The sequence below is a fragment of the Dermacentor variabilis genome, chromosome 2, assembly GCF_050947875.1.
Source record: "Dermacentor variabilis isolate Ectoservices chromosome 2, ASM5094787v1, whole genome shotgun sequence".
NCBI lineage: Eukaryota > Metazoa > Arthropoda > Arachnida > Ixodida > Ixodidae > Dermacentor > Dermacentor variabilis.
Window position 1 is genome coordinate 203,568,351 of NC_134569.1, and position 19,798 is coordinate 203,588,148.

The following is a 19,798-nucleotide window of genomic DNA, read 5'->3' on the forward strand; positions in this document are numbered from 1 at the left end:
AGCTTCGCACGTTCGACTTTGCCTTGATTTTGGTATGTTCTGTGATCACATCGTAGCGCCTAACTTTTCGCATAACCCACTCTAGCAGCCTGCTAGCTGTTCGTAATTGTTCCGACACTTCTTATACTGTTGCGCGTGTGCTAGCTTCCACTTCAAGCTGAAATATCAAGGAACCACCAGCACATATACGAACATGACCTACCAAATTCCAAACTTCGTTTAAACAAATCAAGTAGTTATGACTATGATTGTTAACGGCATGTCCATTCAAAGTTTCAAAAAATAAATGTAACGCCATGTATGTTCTGTCCCTCCGTATTTGAGCATAACTGCAGGAGCCGTGTTGTGGCAATGTCAAGTCTTTTCTGCTATTTCTCGGCACCTTAAAATACATATTTGAATGTGAGAATTCTATTGTATGAACAGTAGTCCTTCTACATTTTCCGACTGTGAGGTTTTTATGATAAATTCGTTAATAATGAAATACATATTTAAGAAACTCATCGGCATAGTTACGGCTTGTTGCATACTGTATGTCTGTCTTTTTCTTGTCTCTGCGTGTGTGTTTGTGTTCTTTTTTTTTTCGCTCTCTGAAAACTACGTATTTGTTGTAAAAGAAACGTGTAGTGCGTTGTATTGAATGAACTGAGCAAGAGGTCTCCGAAACAAACATCATCTGACCAATAAAAAAAGAAACTAATATTATTATCATGGTCTTTTGTCTTAATTTAGCCTGTAAGAAATGATTCTGCGGCGTCGGGGACATTGAAGGCCTGGTATTTTATTTTTGTCTAATTATTTATTAATATTGCCTAGTACAAGTACTGTACCTTTCCCCCATAAACGTACGCAAATGATATCTCACTCCCAATAAAAGCGCCAGTGTCGCATGCTCACAGGCCACAGGCACGCGGCGCTTATATTTCCCGCGAGCGACCCCCTTCTTTAAAATTTGTAAACGAAGCGAACGTATGGAATAAGAAAGAAAAAATTGTCGCTCACACACTGCAGGCGCGGTACCCGCTTTACGAAGCCCCGAGCGAGTGTCTCTCTCCGTCGCAACATCCGGCAGGTTTTTTGGTATAGGGCGGTCATCGCGTATGCAACGTCGTCACTCCCCGCACGAGAAGAGGTGGGGGGGGGGGAGGGGTGATTTGACATGTGCTAAAGCTATTCGGACCCTTCAGACGCGAATTTCTCCTAAAAACAAGCCTTTTTTTGGCAGTCTCCGATGTTTCTGCAATGCTATTTTAACAGTTCACGTCGGCTTAGTATATGCTTTTAGTGTCCCTTTAACAGGCACTGTTTTAGCAGACAAGCTCCCTATTGTTAACGTCACTTCCGTAGCACTCAAAAGGAGTCATGATGGGTAATACGAACGCATGTACTCGCGCACACCCCTTCTGCCACCGCACTCTCCCACTACGTGTAGCACAGCTAGCCCACAACTGAGTCGTCGATGTGTCATCTTGCCTACTGGGAGACCCGCATACATATCCTTTGTGGCTGCGTTCAACAGTTGGGCGGACGACAATCGTTCCCTTTCATGAAACTTCCCATTGCGGGCTTCCGCAGAACTCATCTGCCATATTGACTGCGTATGTGCTTTAAGTTGTCCATTAATTCGCTCTCACCCTGGCGTCTGCTAGCCTCGCGGTTAAATCGCAACTCTAGTAGAGCAACTATCCATGAGAGGCGTTCCTACCGGATTCCATCTCCGGACCAAGATGAGTTCCTCTACTGCGAAGCGTTCTTTTTCAGAAACCCGTATGGGTTTGTTGGAAGCTTGGTTTAGCGCAGGGCAAGGAATACACGTTTTCCCGGTTGAGAACGGAGAGTCGACTGGCTTTACTTAAATGTAAAAGCAGGCTTGCCAAGTGGCTGTGGTGGCGCCCCAGTCGGGCAACCACCTCGGTTTCAAGAAAGTGCAGCGGGCAATGACCCTCACGGTGAGTGAAACTAGATTTCCGAGAAGCAGGGACAACAAAGTGACGGACGGTCGCTACAGATCCCTCTGGCAGCTTCGCGCTGCAGCTTGGTGGTCGACAATTCTTCCTTTCACGAAACTTGCACCATATTTTCGGCTGACGCAGCACTGATGTGCCATATTCTGAGTCATATAAGTGCTTAATCCCACAGGACCTTCTGCTGAAGAATAATTCAAGTCCTCTCAGAATGCGTTGGGAGAGTTTCCATGCTCATTTATGGAATAACTGTAACTACATACAGTAACTGGTACTCGCTCGATGGTATACGGCTGACCTCACCTAGTGTCCCATGCTCCCAAACCATGCTCCCAAAGGGAGCAAGGTTACGTACACTTTCGCGATTTTGTTACAGCGCTCTGCGGCAAAGTCACTCATGAGATCGGCATGGAAGCGAGAAACTCGTGCAACGAGACGGTTTCGCCGCCGCGCGGATCGGCGCGATAGCATCTGCCATGAATGTTGTTGCAGTCAACGCATAGCGAAGGAGTGTGCGCACTTAACTCGGTGCTTCGAAATGTCTCGCACGTAGTTGGATGATCGAAAAATTAAATGTTAACTGTCCACAGGGAAGGACTGTCTTTAAATGCGTCAGCATTTCTGTGCTTCCCCAACGAGAAAACTATCCGTCCGCCCCGTAAGACGATCGCTTTCCAGATGGCGTCCACAGCAGCGAGCAAATTCACCTTCGTGCTGCCTCTCGCCTCAAGGCGAGCTAGGCGGGCAGAACACAGAGCACACGATGCTGTGGGCACCCGCCGCACTGAGTCCTCATCGGAGATCGCTTTCAAGAATGGGGTCGGTGCGTCTCTCTTCAGCGCGAACTCAGCGGCGAGAACACAGAGCACACGAGGCTGTCAGCAGTCGGCGCTTTGTGTCCACATCGCAGCTGGATCACTCAAGAAACAGCTCACACGGCCGCGTCAGACGCAGCTGCCGCAGGAGAACGGTTGATCACGGGTGATAATGTTTGACGGGAATGGATAAAGTGCTAAAGAGCGATAACGGCTTACAATGATCGGAGCGTCATGGATGGATGGATGTTATGCGCGTCCCTTTCGGAACGGGACGGTGGGTTGCGCCACCAAGCTCTTGCTATTATACTGTCTAATGTCCTGCCTAGGTTAAATAATATAAAAAAACACTACGAACTCCCACGACCAAATTTTTTGATCCCCTATTGCGAACTGTGCTTTTGTACGTCTCCGTTTTTTGTCGTTTCCCTACATTTCTTCCACCATCGTGATCAGGGCGCCTGGCGCCGCTACCTGCAGTAGTTTGCTTGCATCATCAATTCACTTTGCGCAGCTTCTGGCAGAAGTTCGTGTCGCCGAAGCGCTGTCGTTTGTACTGGGCGGATCAAGTTTCATAACAGTGACACTGGACTGCGTGGAGACGAGCAAGTTGCACAATGCTTACGCATTCTTCGACAACTCCCAAAAAAAGTTTCTGCATAATTTTTTTTTGGAGGAGTCGTGTCCCTCCCCCTCACGGATCAGTCTATTCAGTCTGCTGCAGCACAAACCTGAGTGCTGGAGTTCACGTTGTAGGTTGCTTTGTGTGCGACATTGTTATGACGCAGAATATATAGGTACGCAATTTCCAAGTGGTGCAACACGGCTGAATGCCGACCTCAGAAACAAGAGAGCTCAGGCTCTATTCCGGCTGAGCTGCCTTTATTTGCACCCATTTGTTTATTTGCTTCTCATGTCGCCCTGAAGTCAGCACCAACGTTTCAAACGGAGTGCGAGGCCAACACGGCTTAGCAAAACAATGAATGCGGCCAGGAACGCACACGTTTGCAAAAAACGTTTTCGCAGGCGGACACAGTTTTTCAATCGAGACGCTCTCGTGCCTGCTCTATCGACGGTTATAGCAGCACGGCAGTGTCACTAAGACCCTGGCACTGTCCATCAACAAAACAAAGCTGGCGCTTCAACGGGTTCAGGCAAAATGAGACGTTGGACGTAGTGCGGAGATATATGAAAGGGAGTTCTTGGCGCGCGTTTACGTTCAGTCGACAATCAATAGCACGCACAAGGAGGGGAGGAGACAACGATACCATCCGGCACGAATTCGTCACACGTATAGTAATAGAAAATGATACGAGTGAGCGGAACGAAGAGTTACACGTAAGACCAGGGAAAGAAGACACCACTGCACGACACGAACTGTTACAGTGTGAGAGGATCAGACGGCAGAATGCAAAGAAAGCTTTGCGCACGTAGACACTAGAGACGACATGACTGTACTAGACTAAGTGTTACATTATGTTCGTAAAGGGACATACAGCGCCACCGTGAGAAATGTGGAATTAATTACCTCCGGACAGAATAATACTGCGCGAGTCTACGAGATGATACGCAATGCATAACGACAGGCCGAGGTAGTCCGGGTCTCGCAAATACGATACATTGGGACAACAGCTGTGGACACGACTGTACGACACGAAACGTGCACACCAGGTGACGCAAACATGGCGGAACTGTGGGAACCGAAACATAACAAAGACCAGATAACCTTCTTCTAGTGTGTCGCCAGACAGCACCAGGACAACACGGGCACCTGGACATGTCCAATGTTGACACTGATGCGTGTTGTGTATAAGGTCTCTGTTCGCGTGCAGTCGTATAGTCGAGAATTCGTGCACCATTACTAACGGCTACACTCGTTCGCAACTTATATATGCATAATTTTATTATCGCATTGCGGAGCTAGCACATTAAAGCGACACCAAAGGGAAAATTATTCGGAGCTGTATGTATTACTTCATTGCCCTCTACAACACCAAAAAACAGCCACTGCTGCCATGAGCGGTGGCTTCGTAAGACAGAAAAGACGCAAAAACGATAAACGCGCGGCGATGCTGCCTTGAAGTTCTCGCACCGAGGAGGCGTGGCGTCACGCGTTTTGACAGCGCCTGCTCGGGCATTTATATCGATGGAGATGGTCTACATTGCATTCTAAAGGAGAAAAAGACTGGACTTCACAAGTTTTGGTACCGACATTTTCTGAGCCACAGCTGCCCGAACCCGCAGAAATACCTTGAAACACATGAGATCACAGTGACATACCCGTGCTATGGCTTCGATGGGAAATTTCAAAACTATACATTCGATTTTCATTGTCTGTCCTAATGCTCAACGTACTACCACGAAATATATGGAAGTAGAGTTCCGAAAGAATTCTCGTCAAGACTAACTGATACGGTGCTTCTCGCCAACTGCAACGAATGTTCACTTCGTCTAAATTTTTATAAATGAGTAATGTATAGTATTTTTTTAGCTGCACCAACTGTTAGAAGTCGCCTATTACGGGTAGCGCTATTCTAACCCCTGAACTAAATTACTCCTTGAGGCGGACATTACATCCACGAAAAATGAAATGCTTAAATGAGTAATTAACAAAGCTTCACCACAAATCGTAATTCTTCTATTTAGTGACTTTTTTACTGACGCAACAATTGCAGAATGTTCAAACGCATCAGGTTTTTGAGGCTGACACGTACTAAAAGCTACCTTAGCGCTACCAGATCATCAAATAGAGTGATCCACCCTGCTACGAATTGCAATCTGCGAATTCTAGCTAGTGCGCTTGCAAGGCACATTGACTTGGGACGAAACCTGATAATTACAATGGTTTCGAAATATGCACCCTTAAATTTGAGGTAACCAATGCACTACTGTTCCACTTACATTATTTACGATAACACCGTTTTATGTATTGAAGTACAACAGCATAACTGGAATGCCTATGTATTTCGTCGGGCACTTCTTCGAAAATTGTTATACGGAAGCTGGTACCATTGTGAGATTGGTTCCAAGGGAAATCCCTTGCAAGCTCACCAGCTACAATTCATAAATTGCAATATGTGCTGTAAAGTAACTATTAGGTATTTATTAGCGCACTTGTGTTAATTTTTCGATTAGGCTTTTAGTTTCTCGTAGAAGTAACGTCTCCCGGCTCAATGAATAATTCAGTTCATCGATTAGATTTGGGTAACCTGCCACAGGCGGTATTGAAAAATTTGGTACCGCTAAATGAACACACACCGAACCAATAATGGCAAAGTCACAAGGCTGGTAAATGTATCGTTATCTTTTCGCCGTTAGTAGCCTTTAAAACGGCGCCCCAGCAAACAGGCGTGCACCTTGTGGCTGTCTATATGGCATAGCCACCTACACGCCGCATCCCAGATTTTTCTGCACGCCGCCGGCGCCCGATGGCTCGACTAGCTACGCGCCAGGGCGCACGTGACAAACACTGACCAATCAGAGCACGCTGTTGTCCGAGCATTTCGACGGCGAGAGGGCTCGTGGCGGCACCTCGCTACGGCCTCGGTATCTACGCAACAGAGCAAACGCAGCTAGGCGTCGAGCAAATGTAGTTTGCATGGCGCAGTTTGCTATACGTGCCGGGCTGGCGGAGTACGCGTTCACGCTCAAGTGCTCCAGTCTGGTCGTGCTACGTGGTGCGCAGCGGCCTTGCAATGCAGCAGCGGCTTTGTTCTGCACTAGTTTGACGACAGATAGTAGCCAAAATCATGACTACGCACTTGAAGCACTAACAGTAGCATGCGCACATGTGGTCTGGACTTATGTCCGAGGTCATGCCGAAGAGCCGAGATTTCTAGGTAATACGTCACTTCCGGTGAGCGCTGTTATGTTCAGTTATGGCATACAATCGACTATTTTTGCGAGCTTCTGGTGGCACTTTCACTCGCCCTTCAAGCGTGAAATTTTCCACAGAGGCTCTTCTTTATCCAGACCATCCTAAACGAAATTATATTACGTCGTCCGAAATTTCGTTGCAGATGGCCTTCAGGGCGTATGCCGAAGATAAAACGCAGAAGTGAACGAGTGTTAATATATAGTGTTTTGTTTTTCTCCGACACCAAAGTGTGTAAACTACAGACTGGCTGTCAATGGACACGCCGTCTTTCATTCAATATTGAGCATCAATATGTGTGCTGTGAGGACATGGACGACGAAGTTGTAAAACATGGAAGCTCAATGCGGTAACGCATGGTACACGGTAACGAATGGTTCTAATATGTTCCCTGTAATCAATGGTAGAATAGCTTAACAGGAACATATGAAAAAAATCTATTTTTTTTACAATAGCTTCACAGTGTCAACGAGTACTAGAAACCACCTGCTGGTGGTCTTACGGTATGTAGGCGCCGTCGTGCCATCTATGTAGAAACAATTAGAAGACTAAACGTGCGGGTGTCACCTATGCTACATACATGTATCGAACTGCAAGATTCGTCAAACCTTTTTATAACTGGCAGCTACAAAAGAAACGCTACAGAATACATTTTACGATTATAGTAATAAATTGCCGACTGGTCTACCAAATCAGTATATATTTCCACGGGAACGTAAAGAAATGCAAGAATATACTTGCCCTTTTGAAAGAAATCCCGCGATGTCCTCCATCTTAAACGGCACATCATTAATGTTCCCACCTTTCGTGACGTAGTGAAAGAGCGTACCGTTCCTTGCAGACACAGCACGTGCCATCTTCTTTGAGGAACACGTCGTGAACAAATGAACGATGGATTCGGCGATGTCATTTGACGCTACAACATTCATCGCATCTTCGTGGTTCACCGCGTCCAAGCTTCCCGTGTCACCTCTCAGAAAGGTCCGGACGCTCTCGAGGACATCCGGTGACTGCGGAGTCGTAGAATTGCTGGACACTTTAGCCCAAGGGAGAATGACATCATCGTAAAGCCGTTTCCCCTCTGCGACGTCACTTCCCAGCAAGATCTCGACACCAGCGAACCAGGCCGTCTCGTGCAGGCTCGAAAGGGTCTCGCCGTTGAGGGCGCTGGGGACGAAGCGAATGGGCGCGCCCAATTTGAGCGACGCCTTTAGGATTTGCTCCTGAGTCTGCGAGCGGAGGCAGTCGGCTTGGTCGGCGATTCTCGGCTCGTAGCAGCCGAGCTCGAGCGACATTCGGGCCAAGTAGGCCCTGCCAATCTGCGGCGTGTTCCGGGGGAGCGGCGCTGTCGGACACGGACCCTGCAGTTGCAAGTCGCCATATGAATATGTAGGATTTTAAATGAAAGCTTTATTTGTCCCCTGGCCCCCTTGTGTTTATTTCAAGTAACGGTTTTCGCTTTATAGATTACTCCTATAGCATTGAATTTCAACGTTAGGCCAGTGAGCAATTCAATTAACAGCATTAAAATGTACGCAATTGTGCGCTTTGTTTTGTATGCTGTCAGTTTTCCTTCGATGGCGATAGCGCTTTGGACGCGTCGTCGCATGGATTCGTACAGCGACTCCACCACCTCAGGTGAATGTCGAAGACGCTCCCACTCCTCACTCACTGCACGCCGAAGTGTGTCTGATGTTGCGCTGGAGAACCGGCGCTAGGAAATGCGGCTCTTCCAGATGCCCCACACATTTTCGATGGATTGAGATCGGCGTCAACGGGTGGCCAAGGAAGCGTACGGATGCCAAGGTTCTCAAGGACGGTGGTAACACTGCGAGCTGTGTGAATGGGACTCCTCTCGTGCTGCAACAGGTAGCAGCAATCCTTGAATGGTCCCTCAAGGGCGTAAGGCACCAGCACTTCCTGGAGCAATTCGCAGTAGGCTGATGCAGTGAAGGAGCCATCAATTCGAACAAGTGGACCGAGTCTGTCTCTGCTGATCACTCCCCATAAGCTCACGGCGCATCGGCCGCTCGGCAGGACGCTGTGGCATTAACGTGCCTCGTATCTGGATAAATTTAATTGAAAGTCGGTCCTTGGTCTGAAATGGGTGCACTTGAAACCCAAGAATCGTGGTGGTTAATCTAGCCAAACTTGTAACTCTGCGCCAGGTTGGTCACAAATTGTTTCGCCATGTGCGAAAAGAAATATCACTCTGGCATCGGAATGAGAGAAGCGCTGACATTTGTAGTAGGCGCATTCTCATTCGTGGGAAATTTTGATACAGACAGTGCTGAGCTGACACATATGATTATTAAAGCAAGCGTAATTTTTTACTGCGAATAATTCAAAACTGCTGTAAATTCTCACCTGCAGCTCATAGGGCGCCAAACAAGACGCTGCTGATCCCATCGCGATGATAAGGTGGATTCATCGCTGAAAATCACTTGGCGCAGTTCATCCGCCGTCCAATATTCCACAGAACGCGCGAACTCAAGCCTTGGCCGCCTCTGACACTATGTGAGATGAGGCTTCTGAGCAGCCACGCAGCTCTGCAGCCCTGCTTCTCGCAGCCGCCACCGGATTGTGCTGGACGAGACGCTTAGCCGAAGCTCATCGCGAATTTTGTCGGCGTTCACAAACGGATCCGCCAGAACACAGACAACGATGAGCAAATCGGTGAGATTGTTTCTTGCCCTTGGTCGCCCACTGTGCTCTTCGCCAGCAAAAGTTCCCCCACGGTTGCGGTACGCCCTAATAATTCTACTGACTGCTGTCCTCAACTTCTCCATCAGGCGGCATATCTCACGCTGCGACTGCCCCTCAAGCGACAGCTCCACAATGAGTTTTCGTTCTTCCAACGGTATGTATGGCGCCATTTCGAAAGATGAACTGAAACACAACCAACCCTCCGAAGCCGATTTCACACAGTGTTTCACAGCTGTATTACAGACAATTTTAGAAACCGTTTCAATCATGCGCCACTGACGGTGATGGTCTACGCTTCTAGCTTCCAATGATAGCGGAGGCAGCGCGTCGGCTAAAACGGGTGATATGTGACCACGCAGTTCTTTAAAGGAATTCTCACGACACACCGCACAAGGCTTCTGCGTCTCAATCCTGTATATCCTGGGCAACACCGTCGTTCACGCAGCTTTTATAGATGCAAGCTGTCCCAAGAGATAAAGCTGATGGTGCATTTATGCCAGGTTCATTTTCAGTTCCTGCTACATAAATATGTTCTTACATGTTTCCAAGCCAAACAAGGCACATATATTGCCTGGTTGTTCTGCGAGAAATTTATCTCTATAATTGCTTTATATGAAATTCCATCACTGCCAAAAGTGTCTTATCTAGCGGCTAATGTGCCCTCAGCGTAATGTGCCCTCAGGCTGTCAGAGTAGAGGTACTCAGTCCACTTGTTCGGATTGATGGTCTTTTACTGCGTTATACAGCCCATTGTATACATTGCGCCTTGGACAGACCGCTGCAGCCGCATTCCAATTGGGGCAAAACGCAAATGCGCTAGTGCACTTTAATTGAGCGCACTTAAAGTCCCATCGTCGTCAGAATTAACCCGGAGCCTCCCACTATGGCGTGCCTCCTCATCATATAGTGATTTTTGCAAGTATAACCTGAGAATTTATTTTGAGTTTCTTGTCCAGACCGACATGTGGGATATCGTGGAGAGCCGCCTGTTAGAGTGTCACTTTTCCAGCGCCACAGCAGATTCATTATGCTGTGTACTTAGCAACGAATGGCAGCGCGTTCAGGCGTCTCCTCATGGCATCACGTTACGAGTTGATACCACGGCACCTTCGAGGCGACATCGCCGCCTATGGAAAATTGACAGCGTAGTCAAATCACGCATACAGTGGTGAAAATTTCCGAAAATAACAGCAGCACGTTGGCTCGTTCTAAGTGCCCTCAAGACATGGGAATCTGTCGGTGGTCACTCCTACCAGCGATTCAGGTCGGGCACGCCGACCCGATTCGCAAGGAGGCAACTGTGATTGGAACTTCATGGCAGCGTGCACCGCACAGCTGCACCTGATTGTATATTCTCGCGCATGTGTCAGCGTTGCCGCGGCTGCCTGTAGTGACGCCCGAGCGTGCATCTCCTGTTCAAGCCTTGTTGAAGGGTTTAAAAAAATAAAGGCAGCACCATATGGCCCCCGCCCCCCTTCCAGTACGGTGACGTAATTTCTCGTTTTAGCATCCTGCTGCTTGCGGAGCATAGTAGCGCCTGCAACTCAGTTCTTCTTAACGCGATGACGGACGCCGATTGCAAAACCTTGTTTTACCTGCGGCAGCATACAACATTGGAACAGTTTGAGATAATACAACGCGGCAGAAAGGCATTTTGCGCGAGTCATCTAAAGGCGTCAAAGAAGGCATTGCGGCGCGCGATAACCCCCCCCCCCCTCCCGAGAAAAAGAAAGGAATGAAAGCGAAGCGAAGCGCGGCGGACGCGCCTGCCAGCCCAGCCGCAGCCGCTGCGTAAAATAGCCCAGATGCCACGGAGCAGAGACGCCCAGTGGACGTTTAATCTACGAGCACCATAACCACGTCAGGCAAAGCTACATGTCAGGCCAGCAGATATGATGGGACGCGCACGCGCGCCGCTGCTCCAGCGGCCCTCTCGACAACAGGCAGCGCGTCGGTAGAGGGCGCGTCGATGCAGTTTGGCACGCGCTCCCGTGGTCCGTATACTTTTGCTCACGGGTGTACTTATAGTAACTGCTGTCATACAGGCGCGAAATGCTTATGCGCTGTAGACATTCAATACATATGTGACCGTAATGCTTGGATCATCCGCTGTTTTCATGGCTTCGAACGGTGGTTTAAGCGGCTTTCGTGATTGACTTTATCAAATACAATTTATTTCAACGCCGTTTGTGTGGGAAACGACGTCAACAACAAACAGCACTTATGATGTGAACTCGGTCACGTGTTTTGGGCCTAACAAACAGCATGGAAAATGTAGACTCTAAGGTGTGGGATGTAGCATACGAGCACTAGGGAAACGATACCGCAAACAACACATGAGCTAGATGATGTGGAGGCCTCTATCTTACAACTGTCCAAATATTAGTTGCGGCAATGATATTCAGATTATGGAAGATAACAAAATCATAAAATGGACAGCCACTTCAGTATCCTTACGTGATTTGAATAATAAAGCTTTTTAACTTCGATAATTAAGGGTTACGTCCGTGATACGTGACGTCATACATTGTCACGCGTCCTTCACAACTATACCTCAATCCAGCTTGTTCTAACTTGTACAAACCTTAATTCACCTTAATCCCCTTTAATTCACCTTCATTCTCATTACTCCACTTAAGGCACCTTAATACAACGTTGCGACGTGACGTGTGCGATGACGCAGGCACTAGGTAGACACACCTTTAGTCAGGCAGAACCGTGGCTCCGCTGTGGCGCCAGGGAAGCGCGTTCAACTGAAAAACTGGAGGTCCGGGCTCGATTCCCGCCCAGACCCAAATCTATAAAATTTTCTCTTTAATGTCATTAGTTTACTTTGTTTACAGGAACCTCACCGAGAAATTTGAGGTCAATCATAACATTTCGCACGTGTTTTTACTCTATGCGCCGTCGGTGATGTTTTTACAGCAATAGCAACTATATGAACGCTCCAGGCGCATTTCTGGCGTCACCGTTGCCGTAATTTTCCGTGTAACGTCTAAGGGCGATGACATCGTCGCCGTACGCTGTATGTACGAGTGAAAGCGTACGAGGATGAGCTGACGATGCTGGCTTCCCGATCGGGCCCCAGCGGACCCTATCTTTAATGTGACCTGCGATGAGTACAAGGTAGGTGCGCCAAAGTCTCACACCTTCGTATGCGCTGTGTTTTCGCCCCTTAGTTCTCGTTGAAGCGAGAAGCAGCATGAAGGTCAATTCGCTTGCTGCTGCTACCGCGTTTCCTCACTCAAGCATTTTGACAGCGAGTTTCCGCGGTTATTGAGTGAGATGTGTCCATGTTTGCTTGCGCCCATGTGACACCGCTCTCACGTGACAACGAATGTTTGCAAGTTTATACGACCGATGAAAATACAACTTTAATTGGTGCAGCTGTCTAATAATTTGCGATAGCAATCGATGCTTCGCCTTTCGGGCGAAACTGCGACTTTTTTCAACCGTCGCTTGATCACGCCCAGTTTACTGCCTCATGGGACATTATATAAAAAAAGGAACAACTCGACTTAAAACGTAAAAGGAACAACTCGACGGGGGAGCTCAGCGGATATGGCAGGGCACTGTAGAGCGCCAGGTCGTGGGTTCGATCCCAGCAGCGATGGCCGCATTCTGATGGGGCGGAATGCAAGAACATTCCTCTACCGAGCTTAGGGTGCAGGTTAAACAATTACAGGTGGTCAAAATTAATGTGACCTGCACAACAACGGAGTACCTCATAACCCCCAAAACTTGTTAAAAGAAACAGTACAAAGGACAACAAACGATAGCGCCTAGATACGCAATAAAGTAATACGATTTATGTATCTAGCGTGTTATCTTGCTGTTCTTAATATTAAGTCGTTACAACACAGCGTTTACCTGGAGGAACGCTCTCCTGAAGACGGTATCGTTAGCTGCGCTCGAAGACATGAGCAAAAGAGAGAGGAGGTAAGCCCCGGAGCCTACGCCAAACGCAGCCACGTTGTCAGTGTCCACGTTCAAAGCCTCGGCATTCTTCTCGATCCACGACATCGCCTGAAGCACGTCCTGCAAGGCCACGTTGCCCAGCAGTCCCCGCACCCCTACGTCGAGGAAGCCGAACACTCCAAGCCGGTGGTTCGGCGCCACGACCACCCCCTTCATGCCGGCGGCGAGTTCTGCCCACTTCGCAGCACCGTCGGAAGCCGTCTGAAAGGAAAAGCCTCTTCGTGAACGTTTCTTTATTTTCTTGTCAGTCATTTGCTATTTTGATTCCCTATCTTCAGGCATTTACACGTCCCAATCTCCATGTTTCAATGAGGATGGAACAAAAGAAATCTAAGTATTTCGAAGAACGTTTAAGATCCAATATGCAATGACAAACGTACAGTCCCCAGGCTAAAAGGAAGACGATGACCCGGAGCCAGTCGAATGGCAGCGGGAAAGAACCTCTGGTAGTTGATCGTTAAGACACGTCGACGAGCTTGAAGAATAACATTATGTTTGTGGCTCTGTGAATGTCTCCTAACAATACTCCGGAGGTTATTTTGAATGGTAACCGAGACAGCGATTGCTTGAAAGGTTGAGGAAAGGTTTCAGTAGGTACACGCCATTGCTATTTGTTCTACAAATGCACTTGCTCGTCTATAATGATAGGGGAAAGTTTGCCCCATCAGATGCAACGAGTTGTAAAGTGTGGTGCTGAACTGATCTACATAGGTTTTGCCAACATGCCTTCTTGCCGAAACCACTACCACCGGAGGTACTGGGAGCCCCCCCCCCCCTCCGCCTCATATCACTTGTCCGTTCTCATGAAATAATATACGCTACTACGTCTTGTACGTACCTCCTCGTCTACGCCAGATGACTGTATGTTTCAACACAGCCCTAAAAACCTTAAAATATGAATTGCGTCAATCGATATCAGCCTATTTTAATGTCCACTGCAGCAGGAAGGCTTCTCCCAGCGATTTCCAATTACCGCTGTCTTGCGCCTGCAAATTTCCTAATTTCATGACCCCACCTAATTTTCTTCCGTACTCGAATGCGCTTCCTTTCCCGCGGCACCCATTATGTCACCCTAGTGGTACATACACTGGTTATCTGCCCTACGCATCACATATCCTGCCCAGCTCCATTTTCCTCCCTTAATGGAATATCGGCTATCTCCGTTTACTCTCTGATCCACAACTCTCTCTTCCTTTCTCTTAAAGGGGCCCTGAAACGATTTTAAAGATTTTCTACAAATGTAAACGTACTCAGTCGTTAGAGTAAGTCCTTTTGATCATTAATTGATTCATCTAAGTGCTCCGCATAAATCGTGTAATTTATTACGTTGTTTTAAAAATGTACATCGCTGCCGATCGCCGCACACTGCTCGGCGGAATTTTCAGCCGCCCCTACCCATATGACGTAAATCACCCAATTGACGTCAGTAGGGCGAGCTATCCGATTGGCTGCCCAGGGTGCGTCATCGATCATTTTTCCTCCTTTATGGTGAACAAATTATGTTCGTAATAGTTGTAATGTTAGTTAATTTGTCTCTATAAAAAGAAAGTAACAGAAAGGGAATGCGTAAGAACAATTTTTCTCTACACTTAAGCACTTCCGGCACACAGCAAGCGTCGTCTGCTTATGTTACAACGTGCTCCATTTTGACGAGAGCTGCGCTGTCAGAGTCGGTTCAGTATTTTTGCGAGCACTATGATTCGACTTTGTTGCGTTGTGGACTACAAACGTAGCGACTGGTAATATGTGAAGCTGCGACATCGTGTCCCTCTGCAAGGCAGGAGACAAGCGGACTGTCTGCAGCACATCGGACTGCCGTTATCCAATTGACGCCAGGATTTCCGCGTTTGCGGCCGTAACTTTACACCGGAAGACAAGTGCAAGGGGACAGGGCGTGGCCGTGTCCCCTTGCGTGTCGTTTCACGGGATGAGCAGTAGCGCAAATGAGAATGGTCTGCACGGTGCATCCATGTGGTGGCACAGAGCTCAACCACACACAGTAGTAGTAACAAAATGTATTCTTCTTTCCTGCCGGTGTAAATTTTTCGCAGGAGTATGTATGCATGTATGTATGCTTTATTTCCACAATAACTAAATACAGCTTTGCGGGGCTAAAGTGGGGGGAAAAGCTGCTCGTAGCAGCTTGACCAGCCCCAATTACCCTTAATACAAAAAAAGAAGGGAGCAGCGGAGCGGAAATACAGTTTTCCCAAGTACTTACATATTGAAGCACTACAACATATCATGCATACGCATCACAAATCAGGCGAGGAAGAAAATACAACAAAAACAAGATGTGAGCAAGCAAGCAAAAACACAAAATCTCACTGCACTTCAAAAGCATATAGGCATTGTACAACTCACATAAGAGAGAAAAAATCAAGAATATCAGGAAGAGAACAAGTTGCAATATCAGTTTTATTAACAATAAAATCGTTTAATAACCGAGATAGCCTGGATCACAGCATTTGTGATCCATAGTTTGTGCGCGATTTTGGTACGTGCCAGTACTCTGGCTTTCTTGTGCTGCATGGAGTTTCGTGTAGCTTTAGGTTAGCCATAAAAGTAACGTAGTTTATGTTCTTTTTCTGTTCATTTTTATACGCAAGCATTAAATGATACTTTAAAAGGGCCTGTACTTTCGGTGTGTTAAGTTTATGAAATAAATAAGCTGAAGGGAAATCGTATGGTTTATTACAAATAGCGCGAAGAGCCTTCTTTTGCAGTATGTACAGCCTGTTGATATTTGTGTCAGAAGTGGTAGCCCAGACAAAGCAACAATAATTTAAATGGCTGAGAAAAAGTGAATTATATAACAAGCACGTAATAGAGCGAGGAAGATAGTTCAAGGAATACAAAATGCCAGTGATTTGTGAAAGCTTACTAGGCAAGAAAATCTATATGGCTCTGCCATATAGATTTTCTAGATATAGGTGTAATCGTTAATACGTTTTGTAAATTTTTAAAATGCTTTACACTTGGGGCCGTATAACGTAAAACTATTCCAATACATTCTTATTCCAATCTCCTGACGTCACATTTGCGCAACCGCCGACGCAACGCATAGGGCGGTCACCCGCAGGGTTGTCTGAACAAACCAATCAAATGCTCCCCTCGTTCATAGGAGGTCACTTTTGTTTGCGGTCACTGAGCGGCTTGTCTTATCTAATTGGCTCACAAGAGGCGAGGAGCATGCTGAAGTGGAGAGGGATTCGATGGGGCCGAGCCACTCGAATCCGATATCGAATCCGAATCGAATATCGATAACTGGATGAAGAGGGTGGTGCCGGCGTCTGCGATTGGTCCGCTTTCTCTCACTTAGCTTGCGGTGGCTCGTCGACAATAGCGGCGGCATGCAACGAAAGCTTAAGAATGACGCTAAAATGGATCCTCAGGAAAGAAGAGTTGGCAGAACGAGGTGGTAAACGTGCCGAAAGTTCTCGAAAACGTTAGACGGCCATGCAAAAAGTTTTATTACACGCAAATAAATCCATGCACTCCGGCAGGAGCGAGTAGCCAGTGCCGGAGCGATCGGCGGCGGCCATCTTTTATTCCTTTCGGAACGGGGCAGGCTGCGGCTATTCAGAAGAAGATTCAGTTTTGCTCGGCATATTAATGCATCTTTAACGCGTCACTCTGACGCGGTAAATTTTTGCGGTTTTGTGTGACAGGCAGGTGAAGTGGGTGCAGCCCGAAACCTTTAGACCATTTGCCGAGGGCTAATGGCAAAAAGCCGTCGAATCAGAAATAACTATTTTTGTTTTGTTCGGTCAAATTATGCATAAACAGTGTGTACACATCATATCAGATGGCGAGCTATCGCGGTTTTCGTGACCTCGCTTGACAGACAGGTGAAGTGGGGGGGGGGGGGGTCCAAAAAAAGTTTTTGACCAATCGCGGTTGGCTGATTACAGAATTGGAATAGAAAAGTTTGGAATAGTTTTACGTTATAGCGCCCTTGGTTAGAGGAATATTAGCTCTTTGTTTGGCTGGGTAAGCTCTGCGTCAATGGGTGGCTGGACCGTAGAGATCGATCAGGCAGCTCAAGTACGTCTACGCTAAAGTTCCTTCATCAGCTTACGTTTATGCCTCAACCGTTCTGTCGAAACTCCCAGCTAGCCTGTGGTTACCGGAATATCAGACACGTTTGGCACTGCGACAGAATGCTCGCAACGCACGCTGCTTTGATAGCTCTCTCTTGGAATCGACTGCCAAGCATCTGGCGGAGAGTTTGCAGAGGCTTCGCGCGCTCGCTGCTAGAGAACCGGAAGTCGACGACACGACGTGCCATAATGCCACAGGGCCAGTGAAGGCGGAGCTTAGCCCCAATCACGAGTTGAGGAGAAAATGCATGACTATGGAGGAGGGTAACATGTAATCGTCCGTAGCTCTCTTAATATGAGACGTTTCATACCAATTGTGGTGCGAATGATTAACTTTAGCTGTACCCTACGCGTCTACAAAATATGTCCGAACCGTTTCAAGGGCCCTTTAACGTTACGACGAACATGTTCTGCCCCATCCCTCTTTTCGTGGTGCTTCTTAACTCTGCGCCATATATTAGCACTAGTAAAACGCAATGATTGTACACTTCTGTTTTGAACAACAACAGCAGTAAGTTCGCAGACAGGATTGGGTAATGTCTGCCGTATGCACTACAGCCCATTTTAAGTAGTCTGTAAATTCTCTTCTCAATAGCAAAGTCCCTTGCGAGTAATGCACCCAGATAAAGGTAACCCTGCACAGACTCTGGTGGCTGACTGGCGATCATGAATTACTGTTCCCTTGCCAGGCTATTAGAGATTACCTTTGCCTTCTGCATATTAATTTTCAAGCCTACGCTTAAACTTGCTCGGTTAAGCCAGCCAGAGCTCTTGGCGTGCGCGCGTGTGCATGACCTACTGGTCTACACTATGTTTTGCTGGATGCCGCTTCGCCACTCGTCGAGCCGGGTGCAGCTTGTTCCGGAAGTAGTGCGTGTGCTGCATTTTCTGGTATGCTTGGGCGTAAAATATTCCGGCCGTAGCAGTTTTTCTTCCTTGCTTCCCGCGCTTTACGGCGCCTTGTTCTCTCTTCATGTCTAGTAAGGGTTTTCACGATAACCTGAAGCCGTATTCTTTTTTTTTTTTTTGCACAAAGCGTTTTCACAATAGCTAACGTTTCCAGTGCGCGCCACTCATGCTAACTACGCTGTCGGCGCGTCGATCACCATTTCTTCACGTCTAACTAGGACATTTCTTCAGCCCGCTTGGATAGTGTACGGCACAAATGACGGGTATCTCAGGGGAAGAGAACAAAGATTCCGAGCTCCTGTGAGGGCGAAACGTTGCTGCGCCATAACAAAACGCCGACTTCTGAGAGAAGCCAGCTTACTTCCGGCAGCTTCACTCGAGGGCGCTCGTCTCGTAATCCGGATCAGTGGTGCGACCTTACAATTGTGTTCAGGCTGGCTAGTCATCTGCTCGTTGGTCATGTCTGTACATACCTGTACGCACGCAAAAAAAAAATACGCGTGTCATGTATTTGGGCGTTATACCAGTTCTTCCTGTCTTTCTATTTTCGTCTATGGGAACGCAGAAACGAACGCGTCCAATAGCACCACAGCAATCCCCCGTACGGTGACGCACATTGCCGGTCTGGAACCAGTCACCGGTGAGGGCCAGGACAACGCTCCTCTTGGATTTGCCTTCGTCGTGCGCGGGCATCCAAAGAGAGAGGTGCAGGCAGTCCTCGGAGCCGTGCACCGAGCCGTTCAGCCACTGCGTGCAGGCCGGGCCGTGCTCCAGCGCCTTCCACATCTCCTGAGGGAACCTGCGCGACAACATCCGTTTCATGCAGCCACCAGGCGACCTGTAGAGGCTGACGATGTCTCTTCGGTACAACCATACCAGAGGGAGCGACAGGAATGCGTTCGCTCAATTCATTTTACACTGAGCTGCACATAGGCCAACAAAGTTGGTATACCTTTGCGAGGATCCGTTTTGGCTCAGCGGACACGGCATTCCGCTGAGCACGACGGTGCGGGTCCTGTTCGCGGCCGCGGCAATCCGATTAGAGCGCAACGCAAATGGCGCAGTCGATATTAGCCCCACAACTACGGCGTCCCTCGTATCCCGTGTGCTGCTTGGGGACGTTCAATCCCAGCCCAAGGAATTACCTTTGGTTGCTTCGGTACAGGTCCCAGACTTCGTGATTACGACGTCTTCTAGGTACAATTTAGAAAAAAAGTATCGATCTTGAACAGGGCATCCAGACAAGAGAAAGCTTACTACACTGCCTCAGTAGTAAGTGCCTTATCTAGCACAGGAAAACGTGTCTGTCTCCGGACCTGGGAGCAAACGTCTCTTTGCTCGCTCTCTCCGGCGCAGAGCCCTCTGGGCCGGTATTTTGTAGCGATGCCTTTTCCGATTCTATGCTTTTTCAGGGTTTTCGCGCTTGGCCAGTGGTCAGAGCGACGGTCT

At 47.9% G+C, this 19,798-nt stretch overlaps 1 protein-coding gene across 1 annotated transcript in view; it reads right to left on the reverse strand.

Moving 5' to 3' along the window:
- Nucleotides 1-6,256: 6,256 nt before the first annotated feature.
- Nucleotides 6,257-19,798, reverse strand: part of LOC142570634 (acetylcholinesterase-like) — a 40,928-nt gene continuing 27,386 nt past the window's right edge. Inside the window, exons 4-7 of the mRNA XM_075678996.1 lie at nt 18,965-19,148; nt 13,230-13,538; nt 7,395-8,014; nt 6,257-6,329 (exon numbers count right to left, since the gene is read on the reverse strand). Of these exons, the coding sequence (XP_075535111.1) occupies nt 6,257-6,329; nt 7,395-8,014; nt 13,230-13,538; nt 18,965-19,148 (1,186 nt within the window). The remainder of the gene's footprint in view (nt 6,330-7,394; nt 8,015-13,229; nt 13,539-18,964; nt 19,149-19,798) is intronic.